This window comes from Mustelus asterias, chromosome 2, assembly GCF_964213995.1.
Source record: "Mustelus asterias chromosome 2, sMusAst1.hap1.1, whole genome shotgun sequence".
NCBI classification, from domain to species: Eukaryota; Metazoa; Chordata; class Chondrichthyes; order Carcharhiniformes; family Triakidae; genus Mustelus; species Mustelus asterias.
Genome location: NC_135802.1, coordinates 46,912,233 through 46,932,643, shown reverse-complemented (window position 1 = coordinate 46,932,643; position 20,411 = coordinate 46,912,233). Strand labels below are relative to the sequence as shown.

The 20,411-nt window shown below is 46.5% G+C and overlaps 1 protein-coding gene across 1 annotated transcript in view; it reads left to right on the top strand.

Moving 5' to 3' along the window:
* Positions 1 to 20,411, top strand: part of malrd1 (MAM and LDL receptor class A domain containing 1) — a 272,050-nt gene that overhangs the window by 50,581 nt on the left and 201,058 nt on the right. Inside the window, exons 10-11 of the mRNA XM_078200291.1 lie at positions 16,471 to 16,627; positions 16,983 to 17,093. Coding sequence (XP_078056417.1) covers positions 16,471 to 16,627; positions 16,983 to 17,093 — 268 coding nt within the window. The remainder of the gene's footprint in view (positions 1 to 16,470; positions 16,628 to 16,982; positions 17,094 to 20,411) is intronic.

Below are 20,411 nucleotides of genomic sequence, written 5' to 3'. Positions count from 1 at the left end.
GTGCACAGTACTCCAGATGCGGCCTTATCAATGTCTTGTATAGTTGCAACAATGCTTCTTTACCTTTATATTCTATCCCTTTATCTATAAATGCCGACATTCCATTTGCTTTCTTTATTATCTGCTGTAGCTGCATCTATTGAATGAAACAACATTTATTCTCATCCCAAACTTGTTGGGGCCAATTTCAACTGCTTGCCACCCCTTTCTCACTTGTAAAGCACCAGTGTAATAATTCTTGTCATCAGTTAAGGGAAAAACGACAACACAATTATTTACAGGTAAAGATTTTGCAGAGACTTGCAGCCTCGTGGCTGCAGCCTGCTCCCAAGATGGTTCTGGAAGAAAAACCGTTTCTTGTTGGGTGTACATCCAACCTGGTCCTTGATTGGTTTCCCAGGTCATGTGATCCTTAAAGGGACAGTCACCTCACCAGCAATTGGAAATCAGAGATATGGACAGCTTGGCCATCCTATGAATGCCCATGGCTGCCCTGGTGTAACTGTACGGAGAGCCTGCCATATCCACATGAAACTAGTGGAAAGCTGCTTACATTTGAAACTTGATTGCAGACTCCCAGTTTGCATGTTTCTAGTTCAAATGAAAAGCAGCATATTTTTGCCCATTTACCCAGATGGTGAGCAGTCTAACTAACAATCCGTCAAAAGGCTTTTGGAACCCACTCGGAAACACAGCCCATCCAGCAAATCTGTTTTTAATTTGTTTTTTGAAGGACCGGGAAAAACAAGAGTCATAGAAACCCTACAGTGCAGAAGGAGGCCATTTGGCCCATCGAGTCTGCACCGACCACAATCCCAACCAGGCCCTACCCCCACATATTTTTACCCACTAATCCCTCTAACCTAAGAGTGCTCTACCTGAATCTCCAAAAATAGAGGCACGGTGGCACAGTGGTTAGTACTGCTGACTCACAGTTCCAGGGACCCGGGTCCAATTCTGGCCTCGGGGTCACTGTCTGTGCGAGTTTGCACTTTCTCCCCGTGTTTATGTGGGTTTCCTCCAGGTGCTCCGGTTTCCTCCCACGGGTTAGGTTGATTGGCCATGGTAAATTGCCGCTTAGCAGGGTAAATACATGGGGTTACAGGCATAGGGCCTGGGTGGAATTGTTGTTGGTGCAGGCTCAATTGGCTGAATGGCCTACTTCTGCCATGGAGGGGTTCTGTGATTCGATGATTGTCTGTCCACTAAAGAATTTCCTGTCTCTGCCCTGGTGTATTATCCCTTTCAGGATGAATACAAATGAAGTTGAAGGGCAGGCAGCGTGGTTGCACATAAGGAGTTCTAATGGGGACCTGTTGTTGCTTCAGCTTACACGTGCTAACTGACTGTGCAAGGAGAACTCAGTCACATTATATTGTATCACTTCCTATAATGGCATACATATTAGCATAGCCATGACGTTAACTGGTTATTCTTATCGTACTGACAAATACATGACCATGACACGCCTTACCCCACACCGACCTGTTGGCTGCTTCAGTGCATGAGACAAACAATTTTTCAGAACTAACAGACATTCTGCCACCCACATGGCACCCACGGCTTCCCCGGTGGCATATCACTGAGGACCAAAGTGACTTGGGTGTCTCTCTAGCACACGGAGCAGTGAAGATCGGAGCAGCTGTTTCACTGATGTCGAGCCCATTTTGGGGCCCGCTATAAATTCATCTTGATATTTGACTGACTGCTGGATAATATGACAGCAGCATTCAAATTAATGGTGGTGGCACAAAGAAATAGTTGGATGTGGTCTGATAATTCCTTTGGCTAATGCCACTGAGGAACAGAATACAGAACATTTCTAAAAGGGAGGGGCAAGGAGGGAATAGCGCAGGTGATTGCGTGAGATTAGCAGGGGAAACCATTCAAAAGAAAATTGGGACAGACATAAAGATAGAATTTCTGATTGTAAGATGAAGGAAAGACTCAAGAGAGGTAAGGAGACCAGGTTTGAGGTTCTGAGAAGGAACGTGTTGGGAGTGGAGTTGCATTAGAAGATTATAATACCTTGGGCTGAAAATACCAATCACCATGACCCTGACTCCCAGCCATCAACAGAAATCTGATAAGTAAAAGATAGCTTGGTTCAGAAGAAACAGCCATTTTCCAAATCATCTAATAGTCTGTTCCAATAAGATAAGGAGTGGGTTTACTGTAGAGGCACACTCAGCAAAGGCCCTGATGCTATCACAATACCGGAAAATTTACAAAAAATCCATTTCCCAATTATTTGACTCGAGTCTGGAGCTTCTCAATTTTAAATGATTTTTTTTTCAATCAGTAATTGCTTCGTAGCTTCTTTTTGTCTGCTGGAGCTATTCCAGTAGCTCGAAGTCCTTCATGAATATAAATGTGAGTAAACTTATCGTGATCAGCACATTGACGAGTCATTTCAGGTTGTGTACTTGCTGCGTTTCTCTAATTGAAGGAATCTGTTGTTGTTTTCTGAGTCTCAGGATGAACTGACTTGCCAGTCTGCGAGTAGCATTTAAAAGGGCTACACCAGTGAGATCGCAAGGTGGGCCCTCCATAATAACACTTACTTTAGGAGAATGTCATTATAAATCTTATTCCAATTTTTACTTGGGGCAAAATAACATTTATAATTTATCATGAAAGTGGTATGCTGAAATGTTGAAGCTGTGTCAGCTCCTTAACCTTCCCACATATCACAGGAAAATGCAATAGATGAATTATGCTCCTGGTTGATCAGCAGGATGTTCAGTTTGCCAAGAGTGTACACGCTGCAACTGTGGAAGCTAAGCAGAGTTAGGAATCTGAACGACCACTCATTCAGGCTTTTGTCTGATATCAAAGGAGAAGTTTACCTATCTTTCAGCTCCTGGCAAACAATCTATCCGGCACCTGCTTTTTGCATTTATGTGTTACAAAGAGAACAAAGAACAGTATAGCGGCGGCACAGTGGTTAGCACTGCTGCCTCACACGCCAGGGACCTGGGTTCGATTCCCAGCTTGGGCCACTGTCTTTGCGGAGTCTGCACGTTCTCCCCGTGTCTGTGTGAGTTTCCTCCGGGTGCTCTGGTTTCCTCCCACAGTCCGAAAGATGTGCAGGTTATTTGCATCGGCCATGCTAAATTCTCCGTCAGTGTATTCGAACAGGCGCCGGAGTGTGGCGACGAGGGGAATTTCACAGTAACTTCATTGCAGTGTTAATGTAAGCCTACTTGTGACTAATGAATTAACTTTAATTTTTAATTTAAGAACAGGCCCTTCAGCCCACCAAGCCTGCGCCGACACATGTGCCTTTCGAAACTAAAGACCTTTTGCCTCTATGAGGTCCATATTATCTCTCTATTCCCTGCCGATTCATGTATCTGTCAAGATGCCTCTTAAATGTTGCTACTGTATCTGGCAATCCATTCCAGGCATTTACCATCCTCTCTGTAAAAAACTTGCCTCTCACATCTCCTTTAAACTTTCCTCCTTTTATCCTTTTTTCGGCCCAGTAATTGAAATTTGTACCCTGGGAAAAGGACTCCGACTATCTGTTAATGATTGCAAATTGTTTAAGTTTATGGTAACAGCTATGAAGGAACAGGAAGCAAAGATTTGAGGTGATGGTGACTTTCGCAGCCGCTAGTAATACTCAGTTGGCTGGATGGCTGGTTTGTGATCCAGAGCCGCGCCAACAATGCGGGTTCAAGTCTTAAGAACATAAGAACATAAGAACTAGGAGCAGGAGTAGGCCATCTAGCCCCTCGAGCCTGCCCCGCCATTCAATAAGATCATGGCTGATCTGAAGTGGATCAGTTCCACTTACCCGCCTGATCCCTATAACCCCTAATTCCCTTACCGATCAGGAATCCATCTATCCGCGATTTAAACATATTCAACGAGGTAGCCTCCACCACTTCAGTGGGCAGAGAATTCCAGAGATTCACCACCCTCTGAGAGAAGAAGTTCCTCCTCAAGTCTTGCTGATTCCCTCTGATTCGCATCCCCTGTCGTGACCCCAGGCCTTCTGTGATCCAGGTGGCATATTTAAAGGGGACTCCTGCACAGAGCTCATCCTTTCGAAGGGATCGAAAGCTGCAGAAAAGGGAGGAAACATGCTGCACTCAGATTCAGTGACTCCTGTCTCGAGTGCATGCTGATGCAGTGGAGGCATGCTGCAAAGTCCTCTACCCCCGCTGTGGGGGAACTACCACATCCAAGGTGACTATTTCAACATGGGAGGTAGTGAAGTGGTGGTGAATGCCAATGCAATATAAAAGAGGGCAGTTACCCAGTGCAGGAAGAAGAATGATCCCTTCTGTTTCACCAGGGTAATTCACTCTTCTCATCACTCTCAACTCACTTACTCACAAACTCATCACACATCCGCAAGGATCTCACTCACTGCCTGCTCAAGGGACATTGCCACTCACTCTCTCACTGACCTCCATCCCATCTGCAGATCATGTCCTCATTCCACACCTGGCACCACCCACACATCCAGGCATCCTTCTCATCTGGCCTGTCAGGCATCCTGCTTACATATTCTCCACCTGTCATCATGTAGATCACATTGGCTCACTCCGAGTCAGTGCAATTAGCTTGGAGGGTTATGGTTCAAAGCCTGAATAATTATCATACCGGAGGTTCTGAGCACCTTGCCCAGTGACTGTTCCATGCCCATCTCTTGCAAGAGGATCATCTAACTTGTCCAGTCACCCAATTTTCCTGCAACCCCCTAAAAGCCAGATTATTTTGTTGTCAGTGCTCGAGAGGTTAATAATTCAGGAGCAATCAGTGGCACTATCAGGAATTTGTATTGCCTGAGTGGGAATAATTGCTTTAGAAGGCAGACTGCAAGCATGTCAATGGAACTGATGCTGAATAGTCTCAGCTGTGAAAAAATGCTGAAACTTAAAAGGCTTTTTCAAATGTGTGGCCAATTACTCCCACATCATCCCCCTCCCCCACCCCCCACCATGCCAAACCAGCCCATCCAACGAAGTTTGTGCACTTCCTTCATTCTGTGCTGCCTTGCTCCCCGCTGAATCCCCCGGCACCGCCGAACCCCCCCCCCCCCGCTTTCCCCTTCACTAGAGCCCTTGCTCTGAGGCTCACCCTTGGTGCTGCCTTACCGTCCCCAGGCCCTCCCCATACTGGAGCCCTTGCCGTGGTACTACACTAAAAACCAGCTGGAAAGACGCCACTTTGGACACTTGGCTGTGACCACCCCGCCCCCCCGCCCCCTCCTGAATATAAGGTGCCATTTCCATGAATTCTTTTCTCACGAGTGCTGTGCTAAGTTGTGTGCACTCACCTCCAAGTTCCCCTTGATGTTCAGCTCACCAGATGCATTCCTTTCAAGGCAATTGTAAATCACACCGTTCCGAAGTCATGCAATGTGGGATTTAAATTTGATTAAATTTGAGGTTGGGGGATGAGCCTGGTATTCTGGCACCCTAATAAGATGCAACTTATTAAAATTAAATTCCTGACATTCAACAGTGGGAAATGTAGCCTGTCATTGACTGGGAAGGAGATTACTTATAATCTATATTAATGACTTGATGAAGGGACTGACTAGACTGAAGCCAAATTTAGTGATGGCAAAAGGATAGGGAGGAAAGCAAGTTGTGAGGGGGACACAAGCGCCGGAATTCTACTGCCCCACCTGCCACGGAATCAGAGCGGGCAGGGAAATGCCCATTGCCCTCGAGTGGGATTTTCCGATCTCACTCGAGCGAGGCTGTAAAATCCCGCCCAAGGTGTCTGCAAAAGGACATAGATAAAGTGAGTGAACACAAAAAAACCTCGTATTATTTAAATGAGAGATAGTACAGATTCTGGATGTCCTTGTACGTGAATCACAAAAAGTCAGCATGCTGAAGGCAAGCAGAATGTTATTGGTCACCTTACTTAAGGAGGGGCATACTTGCAATGGAAGCAGCTCAGAGAAGGTTCACTAGACTAATTCCTGCGATTAGGCGTTATTAGGATAAAATGTCAATGCAATTATTTCAGTCTGGATTAACTAATAAGAATTGCATTCTATCTTAATTTGCTGATGCAATCGTTTCTTCTGTTGATGACATCAAGGCAGGTAAATGTGTGAGAGGCAAGATGTCATGGACGGAATCTTCCTGTCCCGCCCGCCACGGGAATCGCAACTGGCGGGTACAGACCATGCAAAGGTCCATTGAACTTGGGCAGGATTTTCCGGCCTTGGGACAAGCACAGCCGGAAAATCCCGCCCCATGTCTTAATGTGGAAAACGTCCATCTCAGTGTCAGCTGTAACTGTTATAACAGTAAGAAGTCTCACAACACCAGGTGAAAGTGTGTCGATATGCACGATCTTCTTGGAGATCCTCTTCATTTGGAACCGGCTCCAGGTGGAGAGGATCTCCAAGAAGATCGCGCATATCGACACACTTTAACCTAGTGTTGTGAGACTTCTTACTGTGCTTACCCCAGTCCAACGCCGGCATCTCCACATCACTGGCATTACAGGCAGTAGGGCAAGGTAACCATGAACAACATGTGTCCAGATACAAGGATTGTACACTGGAACAAAATAGGTGATGCAGTGTTAATGCACTAACTGTAAAAATAAGTGACTCATAATATTCCACCTACTCTCTTTTCAGAAAAAGAACAAAGTTTCCGCCTAATAGAATCTGAAAACTAAACCTCACCAGAGCATGAACTGTCACAAAGCTACAGCGTAGATACTGACCCTTGCTGAGATTCTGATAATGGGGTGTTTGCAAAAATGCTGATGATCTTAGGATAACAATAATGAGTGTGGGGTACATAGAATGGTTACAGCACAGAAGGACTACAGCACATTCAACCTGTTGTATCCATGCTGGCTCTCTGCAAGCAGGTTGAATGGCAATCATCAGTGTTCATTGTCTGCTCTTCCTCAATTTGAGGATGATATCTGCTTATGGATATGAGTTGCTGCCATGGGTTTTCATGTGACTGAATAGATCTTTGGGCACACGGGGCAGGATGTTTCACAAGGCAGTGGGATCCAGAGTGCAGAATTTTATTCCTTTTCATTTCCTCTCTGCAGCCACTCTGCCTCATCATTAAGACATAGAATCCCAACGGAAAAGACCCATTCGGCGCATCGAGTCTACACTGACTCTCTGACAGAGTATCTTTCTTTCCCAGGCCTACCATCCTATCCCTACAACCCCACGCATTTACCTGACTAATCCCCCTAACCCACGCAACTTGGGACACTAAGGGGCAATTTAGCAAGGTCAATCCAGTGAACCCGCCCATCTTTGGACTGTGGGAGGAAACCGGAGCACCCGGGGGAAACCCACGCAGACAGGGGGAGAACGTGCAGACTCCACACAGACAGTCAGCCCAAGGCAGAAATTGAACCTGGGATCCTGGCGCTGTGAGGCAGCAGTGCCACCATGCTGCCCAATACATTTTAACCACAGGTGATGCAGCTTGATGGAGAGGTTGTCACAATTCTGAGCAATTGATAAGCAAACTCCTCCCAGTCATTAACCTTAATGGTGCCTCACTTCAAGGAGAGCTTAAGAGTGTCTTTGAAACATTTTCTCTGTCCTCCCCTGGAATGTTGGCCATTTGAGAGTTGAGAAAACAGAACCTGGTGGGGGAGATGGTGTTTGGACATCCACGCAAAGCATCCAGACCACTGAAATTAATTTTGGGTGTTTGTCTGAAGGTTTGTGGAGTTGGCTTCAGAAGAACACTAGCATTTGTTTGGTGGTCCTCCCATTGAACCTGGAGAATGCAGCAGAGGCATTGCAGATGGAATTTTGCTAGCTTTCTAGTGTGTCACGAATGCACCGTCCAGTTCCCACTGCAGTACAGGAGTGTGGTGGCGATTACTGCTCTGTGCACTAGGTCTTCTGTTGACTTGCGGAGGTTTTGTTGTCAGATACTCACTCCCATAGTTTGTAGAAGGCTGAGTTGGTGCAGCTGATTGAGTGTTGGATATCCTTGTCAATGGTGGCCTTTTGAAAGAGGCAGCTGTTGAGGTGGATAATAAATTCTGGGGGTTATCAAATAGCCTTGCTTGACCCCAGTCTGCATTTTGAAGCTGATTGTTTCAGAATAGCTGATTCAATCCTCAGAGCAATACCTTGATCAATCAAGGTCAATCTGTTTAACTTTCAAACAATGCTTGACCATTATCTATCAGTTACCATCAACTGGTGTATTCTCTAGAGCAATGACTCTGCCAATCAGAGCCCACTTGCCAACCAATCATCATTCTCTTCTCATACAGTATAAATTGTTACTTTCCCCTTATCCTGATATTCTTGTCATGTGCCCTAATGAGAGCAAGACCAAAAGCTTCAACCGGTTTCTTTTTTAGCAATACTCAAGTTCGGTACTGCTAAACAAACAACAATCTTCCACTTTAGTTCGTTGCAGCCATGCAATCATGAAGCAATTGCAGGATTATGATGAAGTTCCTTGGACAGCCAAATCCTTGGAGCACAATTCACAGAGCCTTGTCATTTACTTGTCAAGTACTTTAATCAGGTCAATGATTGCAGTGAAGAGTTCCTGGCCATGTTCTCGCCATTTTTCTTGGATTTGTCTGGCGACAAAAACCATGTGAGAAGTTTCCTCTGGAAGGTCTAAATTCCCACACAAAGACATTTGGCTAGCCCATAAATATTTCTGTCCCACTGCAATGATTCCCACTGTGGGTGGTACCAGAAATTTCCAGCCTGTATCTTTAAGAGGATTTCTTCAGCCAGAGAAAGTATGCAATTCAGCAGAATGTATGGCAGGATTTTCCCTGATGTGGAGATGCCGGCGTTGGACTGGGGTGAACACAGTAAGAGTTTTAACAACACCAGGTTAAAGTCCAACAGGTTTATTTGGTAGCAAAAGCTTTTGCTACCCTCCCCATTTGGGATGAAGAGAAGATAATCTGAAGATGACTACTCAGTTGCAGATGCTACTTCCCAAAGATACCACTGTGTCAACACACATGCCCATCAACCTTCATACATCTATCACCTGTATGTAGATTCTTGACATTGATGTGACAAATCCTCACTCCCATCATGTGGGAGATGAACCTGTGTTTTTTTTAAATTAATTTTCACAATGCACACATCACATACCAAAGTTGTGTGCAAAAGCCAATAGCTTCTCAGGACAGCTCAATTTCTGTACCATCCTCATTTTAAAAAATGATCCACTAAGGTCTGTATCCTTGGGTGAGTCAAAAAGAGTGCCTGCTGGCCCATCAGCAATCAGCTCCATACTTGTGTTGAGGTCAGTAGCATTTAGGATCCCTACAGTACAGAAGGAGGCCATTTGGCCTTCAAGACTGCACCGACAACAATCCCAGCCATGCTCTATCCCCATAACCCCACCTATTTACTCTGCTAATCCCCCTGACACTAAGGGTCAATTTGACATGGCTAATCATCGAATCCCTTTGGTGCAGAAGGAGGCCATTCGGCCCATCGAGTCTGCACCGACAACATTCCCATCCATGCTCTATCCTCATAACCCCATATATTTACCCTGGTAATCCCCCTGACAATAAGGGGCAATTGAGAACGGCCAATCAACTTTGGACTGTGGGAGGAAACCGGAGCATCCGGAGGAAACCCACGCAGACACAGGGAGAAAGTACAAATTCCACACAGTCACCCGAGGCAGAATTTAACCCGGGTTCTTGGAGCTGTGAAGTAGCAGTGCTAACCACCATGCCACCATTCCACCCGGAACCTGAGCCACGGACACTTCTCATGCTTTCTATTTGACTTTTCCTGTGCCAGGGTCATCAGGAAATCATCAGGCAATCTTCCACAATTAAATGGGCAAATGCGTTTAAGTAGAAATAAAATCTTGAAAGTAGCCAATTGTTGACTGCAATTACCAACTAATCGAGTTGTCTTCAGTTTATTTCTCTGGTAGCATTGGTGACTGCTTGCAGGAATATCCTCCAGGTCTGCTATATCTCAGCTGCTCTTTGTTCCGTTTGCTGGAGAAGCTTCTGATCCCAGTCATACTGTCTATGATTTGATTTGATTTGATTTATTATTGTCACATGTATTAACATACAGTGAAAAGTATTGTTTCTTGCGCACCATACAGCCAAAACATACCGTTCATGGAGAAGGAAACGAGAGAGTACAGAATGGAGTGTTACAGTCATAGCTAGGGTGTAGAGAAAGATCAACTTAATGCAAGGTAAGTCCATTCAAAAGTCTGACAGCAGCAGGGAAGAAGCTGTTCTTGAGTCGGTTGGTATGTAACCTCAGACTTTTGTATCTTTTTCCTGACAGGAGAAGGTGGAAGAGAGAGTATCCGGGGTGCGTGGGGTCCTTAATTATGCTGGCTGCTTTGCCGAGGCAGTGGGAAGTGTAGATAGAGTCAATGGATGGGAGGCTGGTTTGCATGATGGATTGGGCTACATTCACAACCTTTTGTAGTTCCTTGCGGTCTTGGGCAGAGCAGGAGCCATACCAAGCTGTGATACAACCAGAAAGAATACTTCCTATGGTGCACCTGTAAACATTGTTGAGAGTTGTAGCTGACATGCCAAATTTCCTTAGTCTTCTGAGAAAATAGAGGCATTGGTGGGCTTTGTTAACTATAGTGTTGGCGTGGGGGAACCAGGACAGGTTGTTGGTGATCTGGACACCTAAAAACTTGAAGCTCTCGACCCTTTCTACTTTGTCCCCATTGATGTAGTCAAGTACATAATTTTGCTAACTTCCCCTGCCATCCCAAACTCTGACCTCTCCAAGCACACTTGTTGAATAAGAGCACTGATTCACATGCACAATGGTATCTGTTCTTCACTAAGGAATGGCGGGGGGATGGGGTGCACAGAGATGTTGTTAGCTTTTGTTGCAAATACTCCTGATTTTTCTTGGGCAGTCTCTTGGCATGGAAGATGATTTATTTCCACTCGGGTTCGATTGGTTCTGAAAGGGTGAAGTCCAATGCCTGATCTGCAGACTCAGCCACATGCAGTGCAGGTGGTGCTTGAAGGGCTGGGTAAATGTAAATTACAGAGCACGTATCGCCACAGAGATGGGCATTCATCCTTATTTCTGCTTTGTAAAGATCTGTTACATCTGATTGCCTCAGAATGAAAGCATGATGAGCACCCCTGGGAAGCATTGCGTTCAAATGCATTATTTTCTGACAAGAAAAGCACAGCATTTACATTGATGGATTCTGGTATGCCAGGGGGATTAATGATAGGCAGTGAATGGTTACAATGATATCGCCAATGTGCTTTGTACCTTGGTCAAGTCAATCATTTAGCGCAACAGTTGCTGTGTGCGCTGGTTCTGACCTTTGCTAAGATGTGTGTAGGTGTAATATGAACCAAAATGGTTCAGAGCAAACACAGAAAAATCCTTCCAACTGTACCATTCCATGACATCTGTAATGACACTTTTATATAGTTCTCCACTAACTAGTATCTGAGAATCCACAATGCCAATGTGATTATGTACAAGTCTTATTAGCTTTTCGGAATACTTTAGCAAAGCAGTCATTTTTCTGAAAGCTTTTCACTAACATTTGATAAGACATTTTTGAAAGGGACCGTACCCTGACAAATGCATTAAAGAAATGTCAATATCATCTTTAATCACCAGGCAGGCCTCACCTTGCCTCACTCGTGCCTACATTTTCATTAACTCAATGATGCACCATCAATCAAGCAAAGACTAGTTGTATGCAAGAACAAATAGGCTTTTATTAACAAGAACTTGGAGCCATCCCTGTCGGAGATCTGGTCCGTCCTAAAGGCTAGGGGGAGGAGCCATCGCCTTTATACCCGGACCAGGGGGAGGAGTCTTGGGTGGAGCCAGCAGGGATGTGCCATATATACAGATAATAACAGATACTAACTAACAGTGGTTAACCACAACAGATAACAGCTAACAGTGGTTTACCACATTCACCCCTGTTTAAAAAAAAGAGTCCGTCGGGGGTGAGGCAGAATGAACAATATTTACAGGTTCAGTCTATCCGGGGGCTTGCTCTGCCGCTGCGACTGCCGCAGTGCCGGTTCCGATGTAGGTTCAGGTCGTGGTGTTGTTTCAAGCGCCAGGACGTTGTCGTCATCAGTAGTCTCGTCCGATCGTCGAGTGCGCGGTGACCACTCCTGGGGCTCAGGCGAGCTGTATACGGGGGTGAGAGGAGTGAATAGTGGTTCTGATGTGGTAGGGACAAAGTTGGGGATTGGAGGTGAGGGGTTGGGTGCCATAGTGGTCCCTGAGTCACCTGCGGGTGCTAGGTCTCGGATAGATACCGTGTCCTCCCGCCCATCGGAGTACAGCACATAGGCGTACTGGGGGTTGGCGTGGAGGAGTTGAACCCTTTCGACCAGGGGGTCAGACTTACGGGTCCTGACATGCTTCCGAAGCAGGATAGGGCCCGGGTATGCCAGCCACGGCGGTAGTGAAGTCCCTGAGGAAGACTTCCTGGGGAACACGGACATCCATTCGTGGGGGGTGGCATTGGTTGCCGTGCACAGGAGGGACCTAATGGAGTGTAGTGCTCCGGTAGGACCTCTTGCCAGCGGGTGACTGGAAGGCCTTTAGACCGTAGTGCTAGTAAAACGGTCTTCCAGACTGTTGCGTTCTCCCTCTCCACCTGTCCGTTACCCCGGGGGTTGTAGCTAGTAGTCCTACTCAAGGCTATACCTTTGGAGAGCAGGTACCGTCGCAGTTCATCACTCATGAAGGAGGATCCCCGGTCGCTATGGATATAGCTGGGGAAACCGAACAGAGTGAAGAGGCTGCGCAGGGCCCTGATGAGCGTGGCCGAGGACATATCTGGGCAGGGAATCGCAAAGGGGAAACGTGAATACTCATCAATGACATTGAGGAAATATATGTTGCGATCAGATGAGGGGAGGGGGCCTTTGAAATCAATGCTTAGGCGTTCAAAGGGGCGGGTGGCTTTTATGAGGTGTGCCCTGTCTGGTCGGTAGAAGTGCGGCTTGCATTCCGCGCAGACCTGGCAATTTCAAGTTATAGACCTGACATCCTCAACGGAGTAGGGCAGGTCACGGGCTCTAATGAAGTGAAACAACCTGGTGACCCCCGGGTGGCAGAGGTCGTTGTGGAGAGCCTGTAACCAGTCCACTTGCACACTGGCACATGTTCCTCGGGACAGGGCGTCAGGTGGCTCATTGAGCTTCCCGGGCCGATACAAGATATCGTAATTGTAGGTGGAGAGTTTGATTCTCCACCGCAATATCTTATCGTTCTTGATCTTGCCCCGTTGCGTATTGTTGAACATTAAGGCAACGGATCGTTGGTCCGTGAGTAGGGTGAACCGTTTACCAGCTAAATAGTGGCGCCAGTGCCGTACAACTTCCACTATGGCTTGGGCCTCCTTTTCGACAGAGGAGTGTCGAATTTCAGGGCCTTGGAGGGTTCGTGAAAAGAAGGCCACGGGTCTGCCCGCCTGGTTAAGGGTGGCGGCTCGGGCAAAGTCAGACGCATCGCTCTCCACTTGGAATGGGATGGATTCGTCGATAGTGTGCATCGTGGCCTTCGCGATGTCAGCTTTGATGCGGTCAAAGGCCAGACGGGCCTCTGCCGTCAGGGGAAAAGAGGTGGATTTTATGAGCGGACGGGCTTTATCCGCATAGTTGGGGACCCACTGTGCATAGTACGAGAAGAAGCCCAGGCATCTTCTCAGTGCTTTGAGGCTACTGGGGAGGGGAAGTTCTAGGAGGGGATGCAAACGGTCAGGATCGGGGCCGATGACTCCATTCTCCACTACGTACCCGAGGATGGCGAGGCGGTGTGTATGGAACACGCACTTCTCCTTATTGTAGGTCAGGTTAAGGAGGCTAGCCGTGTGCAGGAATCTGTGGAGATTGGCATCATGGTCCTGCTGGTCACGGCCGCAGATGATGACGTTATCCAGGTACGGGAAGGTAGCCCGCAGCCCGTTCTGGTCTACCATTCGGTCCATTTCACGCTGGAAAACCGAGACCCCGTTGGTGACGCCAAAAGGGGCCCTAAGGAAGTGGTAAAGGCGACCATCCGCCTCGAAGCCGTACATTGGTGGTCCTCCGGGGGGACAGGGAGCTGGTGGTATGCCGACTTCAAGTCAATGGTGGAGAACACCCGATATTGTGCAATCTGATTGACCATGTCAGATATGCGGGGAAGAGGGTATGCGTCCAGCTGCGTGTATCGATTAATGGTCTGACTGTAGTCAATGACCATTCTGTGTTTCTCCCCAGTCTTAACAACTACCACTTGTGCTCTCCAGGGGCTGGTACTGACCTCGATGATCCCTTCCTTGAGGAGCCGCTGGACTTCGGATCTGATAAAGGCCCTGTCTCCAGCATTATACCGCCTGCTCTTGGTGGCGATGGGCTTGCAGTCAGGAGTGAGATTCGCAAACAAGGAGGGAGGGGCGATTTTAAGGGTCGAGAGACTGCAGGTGGTGCGCGGTGGGCAATTTAGACGCTGCTGATTGCAGATGGAGAGTGGGGGAAAAGGCCCATTATACCGTATAGTGACACTCTTCAGATGGGTCATGAAATCTAGCTCCAGGAGTACAGCAGCGCAGAGATGTGGCAGCACGAGGAGCCTGAAGTTATCGTATACTGTGCCCCGCACCTTCAGGGTCACCACGCAGTACCCGAGGACATTTACAGAGCGGGACTGCGATGCCATGGAGATCGTTTGCTTGATGGGCCGCATGGAAAGGGCGTATCGACGCACCATATCAGGGTGAATGAAGCTCTCCATATTCCCACTGTCAACCAAACAATGCTCCCTGTGCCCGTTTACCTCAATGTCCATCATGGACTTGGCGATTCGATGAGGCTTGGACTGGTCCAGGGTAACCGACGCCACCGTTGGATCCTGCAGATAGCTGATGAGGTAGGAGATGGCGGCCCCTGCTGGTTGCTCGCAGCTGAAGTCATCCAAGATGGCGGCCCCCGCGGGTCGCCGGCGGCCGATGACGTAATCCAAGATGGCGGTCCCTGCGGGTCGCACCTGGCCAGAGTCGTCCAAGATGGCGGCCCCCGCGGGTCGCACGCGGCCGGGGTCGTCCAAGATGGCGGCCCCCGCAGGTCGCACGTGGCCGGGGTAATCCAAGATGGCGGCCCCCGCGGGTCACACGCGGCACTCGTGGATTTGGAGGTGGACTTACGGCAGACTTTGGCATAGTGTCCCTTCTTCCCACACACGGAGCAGAACGACTCCCTCGCCAGGCAGCGTTGTCGGGGGTGCGTACCCAGGTCACAGAAGTAGCACTTCGGGCCTCCAGAGGCTGCTGCAGCGGTCAGATCACCGGTGAGACGTGGCGCGGCGTAGGTCTGTGGCCCTCCCGAGTACAGGGGTAGCGATGGCTGCAGTGTCCACGATGCACCCACATGGTCAGGTGAGTAGGCCTCGCGATATTGGGAGGTCACCTCTAAGGATTCGGCCAGTTCCCCAGTTTTCTTTAAGTCCAGCGCACCCTGTTCCAGTAGCCGTTGTTGGATATAGGTCGGCCCGATGCCCGTGACAAAGGTATCCCTGATTAACTCCTCTGTGTATTGGGTGGCAGTCACAGTCTTGCAGTTGCAGTTCCGGCCATGCAGTCGCAACGCGCGCAGGAATTGGTCAACCAATTCTCCTGGCTGCCGTCTGCACATAGCTAGGAGATGTCTCGCGTAGACTTCATTAGGCCGTTTGTTATACTGGCCCTTTAAAAGTTCGATGGCTTCCTGTAATTTTCTGCGTCCCGAATTGTAGAATATACTACATCGCTTACCCGGCCGTGGAGCACCCGTAGTTTGTCAGCATCTGTACGGACAGCAGCGGAGGCGTCGATGTAGTCTTCGAAGCATTTCAGCCAATGATCAAATGTGTTTGACGCTCCTACAGTTTGAGGATCCAGATTCAATCTGTCGGGTTTTAACATCTGCTCCATTTAAAAAATCTTGTTAATAAAATTGATGCACCATCAATCAAGTAAAGACTAGTTGGTATGCCAGAACAAATAGGCTTTTATTTACAAGAACTTGGAGCCATCCCTGTCGGAGATCTGGTCCGTACTAAAGGCTAGGGGGAGGAGCCATCGCCTTTATACCCGGACCAGGGGGAGGAGTCTTGGGCGGAGCCGGCAGGGATGTGCCACATATACAGATAATAACAGATACTAACTAACAGTGGTTAACCACACTCAACAAAGTCCCAAACTATTTTGGAGTAGTGTAATATTACCTGCAATGTTATGATCCGCTTTTCAGTTTATCCGGAACCTAGTTTATATATAAAATATAACGTAACCATATTGTTTTTCAGTTAAAGGTCAGAAGTTATTAATTGAACCATTGTGTAATAAAAATGAAGCAGCTTCTGGATTTTTATGTCAGGAACATTGATTAATTTATATGCTACATTAAAAATGCATTTACCACATAGACTAAACAGTGGTAGATTGCAGAATTTGAGCACACCAGCTTTAAATATTTAACTTACACTTACAGGGGCACAGAACAAGGTTGGTACCTTTACGCTGACAGTTCAAATGGAGAATTTGGTAGCTCAGCTGACATCATCACTCCAGTAATATCCCTTTCCGGTCCAAAATGTAAGCTGGGCTTTTGGTATCACATGAGTGGAGTTACCATTGGCTCATTGCAGGTATTCATTACTGTATTTCTTACTGTAACAAATCATTATTTCTTTCAATTGTTATGTCCAGATTGCAATAGCGCTGTTCCAATATTGAATTCCTGAGCGTAGAACCAAAATTAGATTTGTATTTCAATTTTTTCTAGCTTATATTTATATAAAAGGGCAAAAAGGCTGTGATTTATTTCATGCATGTTATGGATCAATGTTTAGTTTTGGAAGAATTATCTATCTTCAATTTCTTAGTATAGAGACATTAAATGGTGGGGGAGGGGGGGGAAGAAAGAAGTTGTTGACTCCTGTTACACAGAAATCCTCAAAATTGGACCATATCACCACTGGCTGCAATTCTCTTTCCTTCCAGGTCTTCTGTAAATTCGGTAATTCCACACAGTTGCTGTGGTCGCAAAGTGGTAACCAAGGTAACCATTGGAGACGAGGAGAAGTATTTATTGGAGTTCAGTCTCATTTTCAGGTTTGCCGTGGTGATTTTCCTTTCATTAACAATATAACCTACAGTAAGAGAATGATGCCATTCTTCAAAGCTGTGTCTGCTGGGCTGGTTGGCTGGGCAGCTGTGGGTAGTGGAATGGTTCAAATGTTTACCAGGGGATGTCCAGTGAATGCTTTACTCAATAGGAAATAATGTAGGCTATGATTTCAAGTTGTGGGGCTGTGCCACAACATCTGGAAACCTCACAGATGGCAGGTGGAAAGAGGGAACCTCACATCCAAGAAAGACAAAATTGCAAATGTCACACCCATGTTCAAAAACGGGTGTCACTACTCCAAAGTCAATTTAACTTCAGCAGGGGAAACTTCAGAAATGATATTCTGGGGCAATAGTTGTTGGACAGATGTAGATCTGGGGAAGGCCAGCACAGGTTAAGGGAAAATTGTGCTAAACAGATTTGACTGACGTTTTCGATAAGATAACAGAGAGGGCTGATAAAGGTAATGCTGTTGATACGGTGTACATGGACATTGTCTGATGAAATGCCACATATTAGACTTGTCCGCAAAGTTAAAGTCCATGGATTAAAAGTGTAATAAATCGAGGGTGACTCGATGAGGCTTCAGAAAAAAACAGGCTTTATTGCGAAACCAATAACTATATTTACAAATTTAGTCTGACAGAATAACTATGCGATTGTACACTATTCTTCCCTGGCTCCGATCCTTCCCAACTCGGGATACGAGCCCTTGCACTCAATTGGCTCAGCCTCCTGCCTCAACAATCCGGCCCAACCACCTGGCCCTCAGGGAATGCCTCTTAAAGGGGCCGCGCTACCACAAAAAGAGACATGGATGCAAAGTTGGCTGATTGGCGAGAAACAGAAAGTAGTGGTGAACTTCTGCTTTTTGGCCTGGAGGATTGGAGTCCCTCAGGCATTAGGATCACTGCTCTTCTTGAACTACCTTAATCTCCAAGACTGGGAAACACAGGGCTCAATTATAAAATTTGCAGATGTCACAAAACCTGAAAGTATTGTGAACTGTGAGATGGATAGTGATAGACTTTAACAGAACAGGCTGGTGTAATGGGCAGATATGTAGTAAATGAAATTTAATGCAGAGAAGTGTGAAGTGATATATTTTGGTGGAAAGAATGAGGGAGTTTTAAAATAAAGGATTCAACATTAAAAGGGTGCAGGAGCAGATGGATCTGGAGGTAAATGTGTTCAGATCATTTTAGGTGGCAGGTGAGGTCAAGAAAGTGGTTAAAGAGACCGATAGGATCCTGGACTTTATGAATAGCGGCATAGAGTACAAAAGCAAAAATTCTTTATAAAACACTGGTTCAGCCTCAACTGGAGAACTGACTCCAATTCTGGGCACCAGACCTTAGGAAGGATGTGAAGACTGTACAGAAAATAAAGATACAAAGTGGTTCAGGGAATAACATACTTCAGTTATGTGGACAGATTGGAACAGCTGTTGTGCTCCTTAGAAAGGAGATTTGATAGAGATGTCCAAGATCATAAAGGGTCTCGACAGAGGATAATGGGAAACTGTTCCTGTGGGCAGAAAGGTCAAGAACCAGAGGACACCAATTTATGCTGATTGGAAAAAAACACGGAGGTGGCGTGAGGATTTTATTTTTAAATGCAGCAAGTGGTTAGGATCTAGAGTTCACTCTCTGAGAGTGAATCACAGAATTCTTACAGAGCAAAAGGGGGCCATTTGGCCCATCAAGCCTGCACCGACCACAATCCCATCCAGGCCCTATTCCCGTAACCCCATGTATTTACCCTGCTATCCTGCTGACACTAAGGGACACTTTAGCATGGCCAATCAACCTAACCCGCACGTCTTTGAACTGTGGGAGGAAACCAGAGCACCCCGGGGAAACCCACGCCAACACAGAGAGAACATGCAAACTTCACACAGTCACCCGAAGCCAGAATGGAACCCGGGTCCCTGGCACTGTGAGGCAGCAGTGCTAACCACTGTGCGCGTGTGCCATGTGGTGGAGGCAGATTCAATGATGGCTTTCAAAAGAAAATTGGACAATTATCTGAAGAGAAAAGATTGACAGAGCTACGGGAAAGAGGTAGTTGTGTTAGTTGGTGAGTTCCTTTGCAGAGAGCTGGCACAGACATGATGGATTGAATGTTTTCATGATTGCGTAGAACTGTTGTCATCTTGTTTTCGTTTGGGAAATCCCACTAGAATCCACATAAGGCATATTCATTTAGCTACAATATTGTTCCAGTTAACTACCAAAGACCAAAGCACCAGGAAATCATAAAGTATTTATTTAGTTTTCACTTTGTTTGCCAAATTAGAAACACAGATGTATTTTGCAGGACATAATGAAGTGACTGACTCTGATTAAAACTACAGTTGTTAAAATATTCAAGTGTGCAATCTGTTCAAAAGGAGTATGTTCGCCAGATGCAAGGAGTTGAAACCAAATAATACAATTAAGAAATGCAAACAGAAAATGCTCGAATGACTGAGCAGGTCTGAGCTACTTCTGTGGACAAAAAAAAAATGAGTTAATGTTTCAAGTCAATGACCTTTCATCAAAACTCAATAAATTAAAAAGTCTGAATAAAAATGGGCAGTTAATAGAGTCATAGAGGTTTACAGCATGGAAACCGGCCCTTCGGCCCAACTTGTCCATGCTGCTCTTTTTTTTAACCACTAAGCTAGTCCCAATTGCTCACATTTGGCCCATATCCCTCTATACCCATCTTGCCCATGTAACTGTCTAAATACTTCTTAAAAGACAAAATTGTACCCGCCTCTACTACTACCTCTGGCAGCTTGTTCCAGACACTCACCAGGCTCTGTGTGCAAAAATTGCCCCTCTGCAGCCTTTTGTAACTTTCCCCTCTCACCTTAAACCTATGCCCTCTAGTTTTAGATTCCCCTACCTTTGGGAAAAGATGTTGACTATCTAGCTGATCTGTGCCCCTCATTATTTTATACACCTCCATAAGTTCACCTCTAAGCCTCCTGTGCTGCAGGGAAGAAAGTCCCAGTCTATCCAGCCTTTCCTTATAACTCAATCCATCAAGTCCCGGTAACATCATAGTAAACCTTTTCTGTTTTGAGGTATCTTAAATTGTACTTGTGGAGCCAAATGATTAAGTTTTAGTTAGAATTAAAGAATGGCACAGCACAGAAGGAGACAATTCAGCCCATTGAATCCGTGCTAGCTCCTTCAAAATCCCACACCATGTCCAGCCTCCAGGAAAATGGCTAAGGATGGGATGTTGCCAGCAATCCAGCATGCCAACACAAAACTACACAACCAGCTTTGTTTCGGCCCCCGTATCAGGGT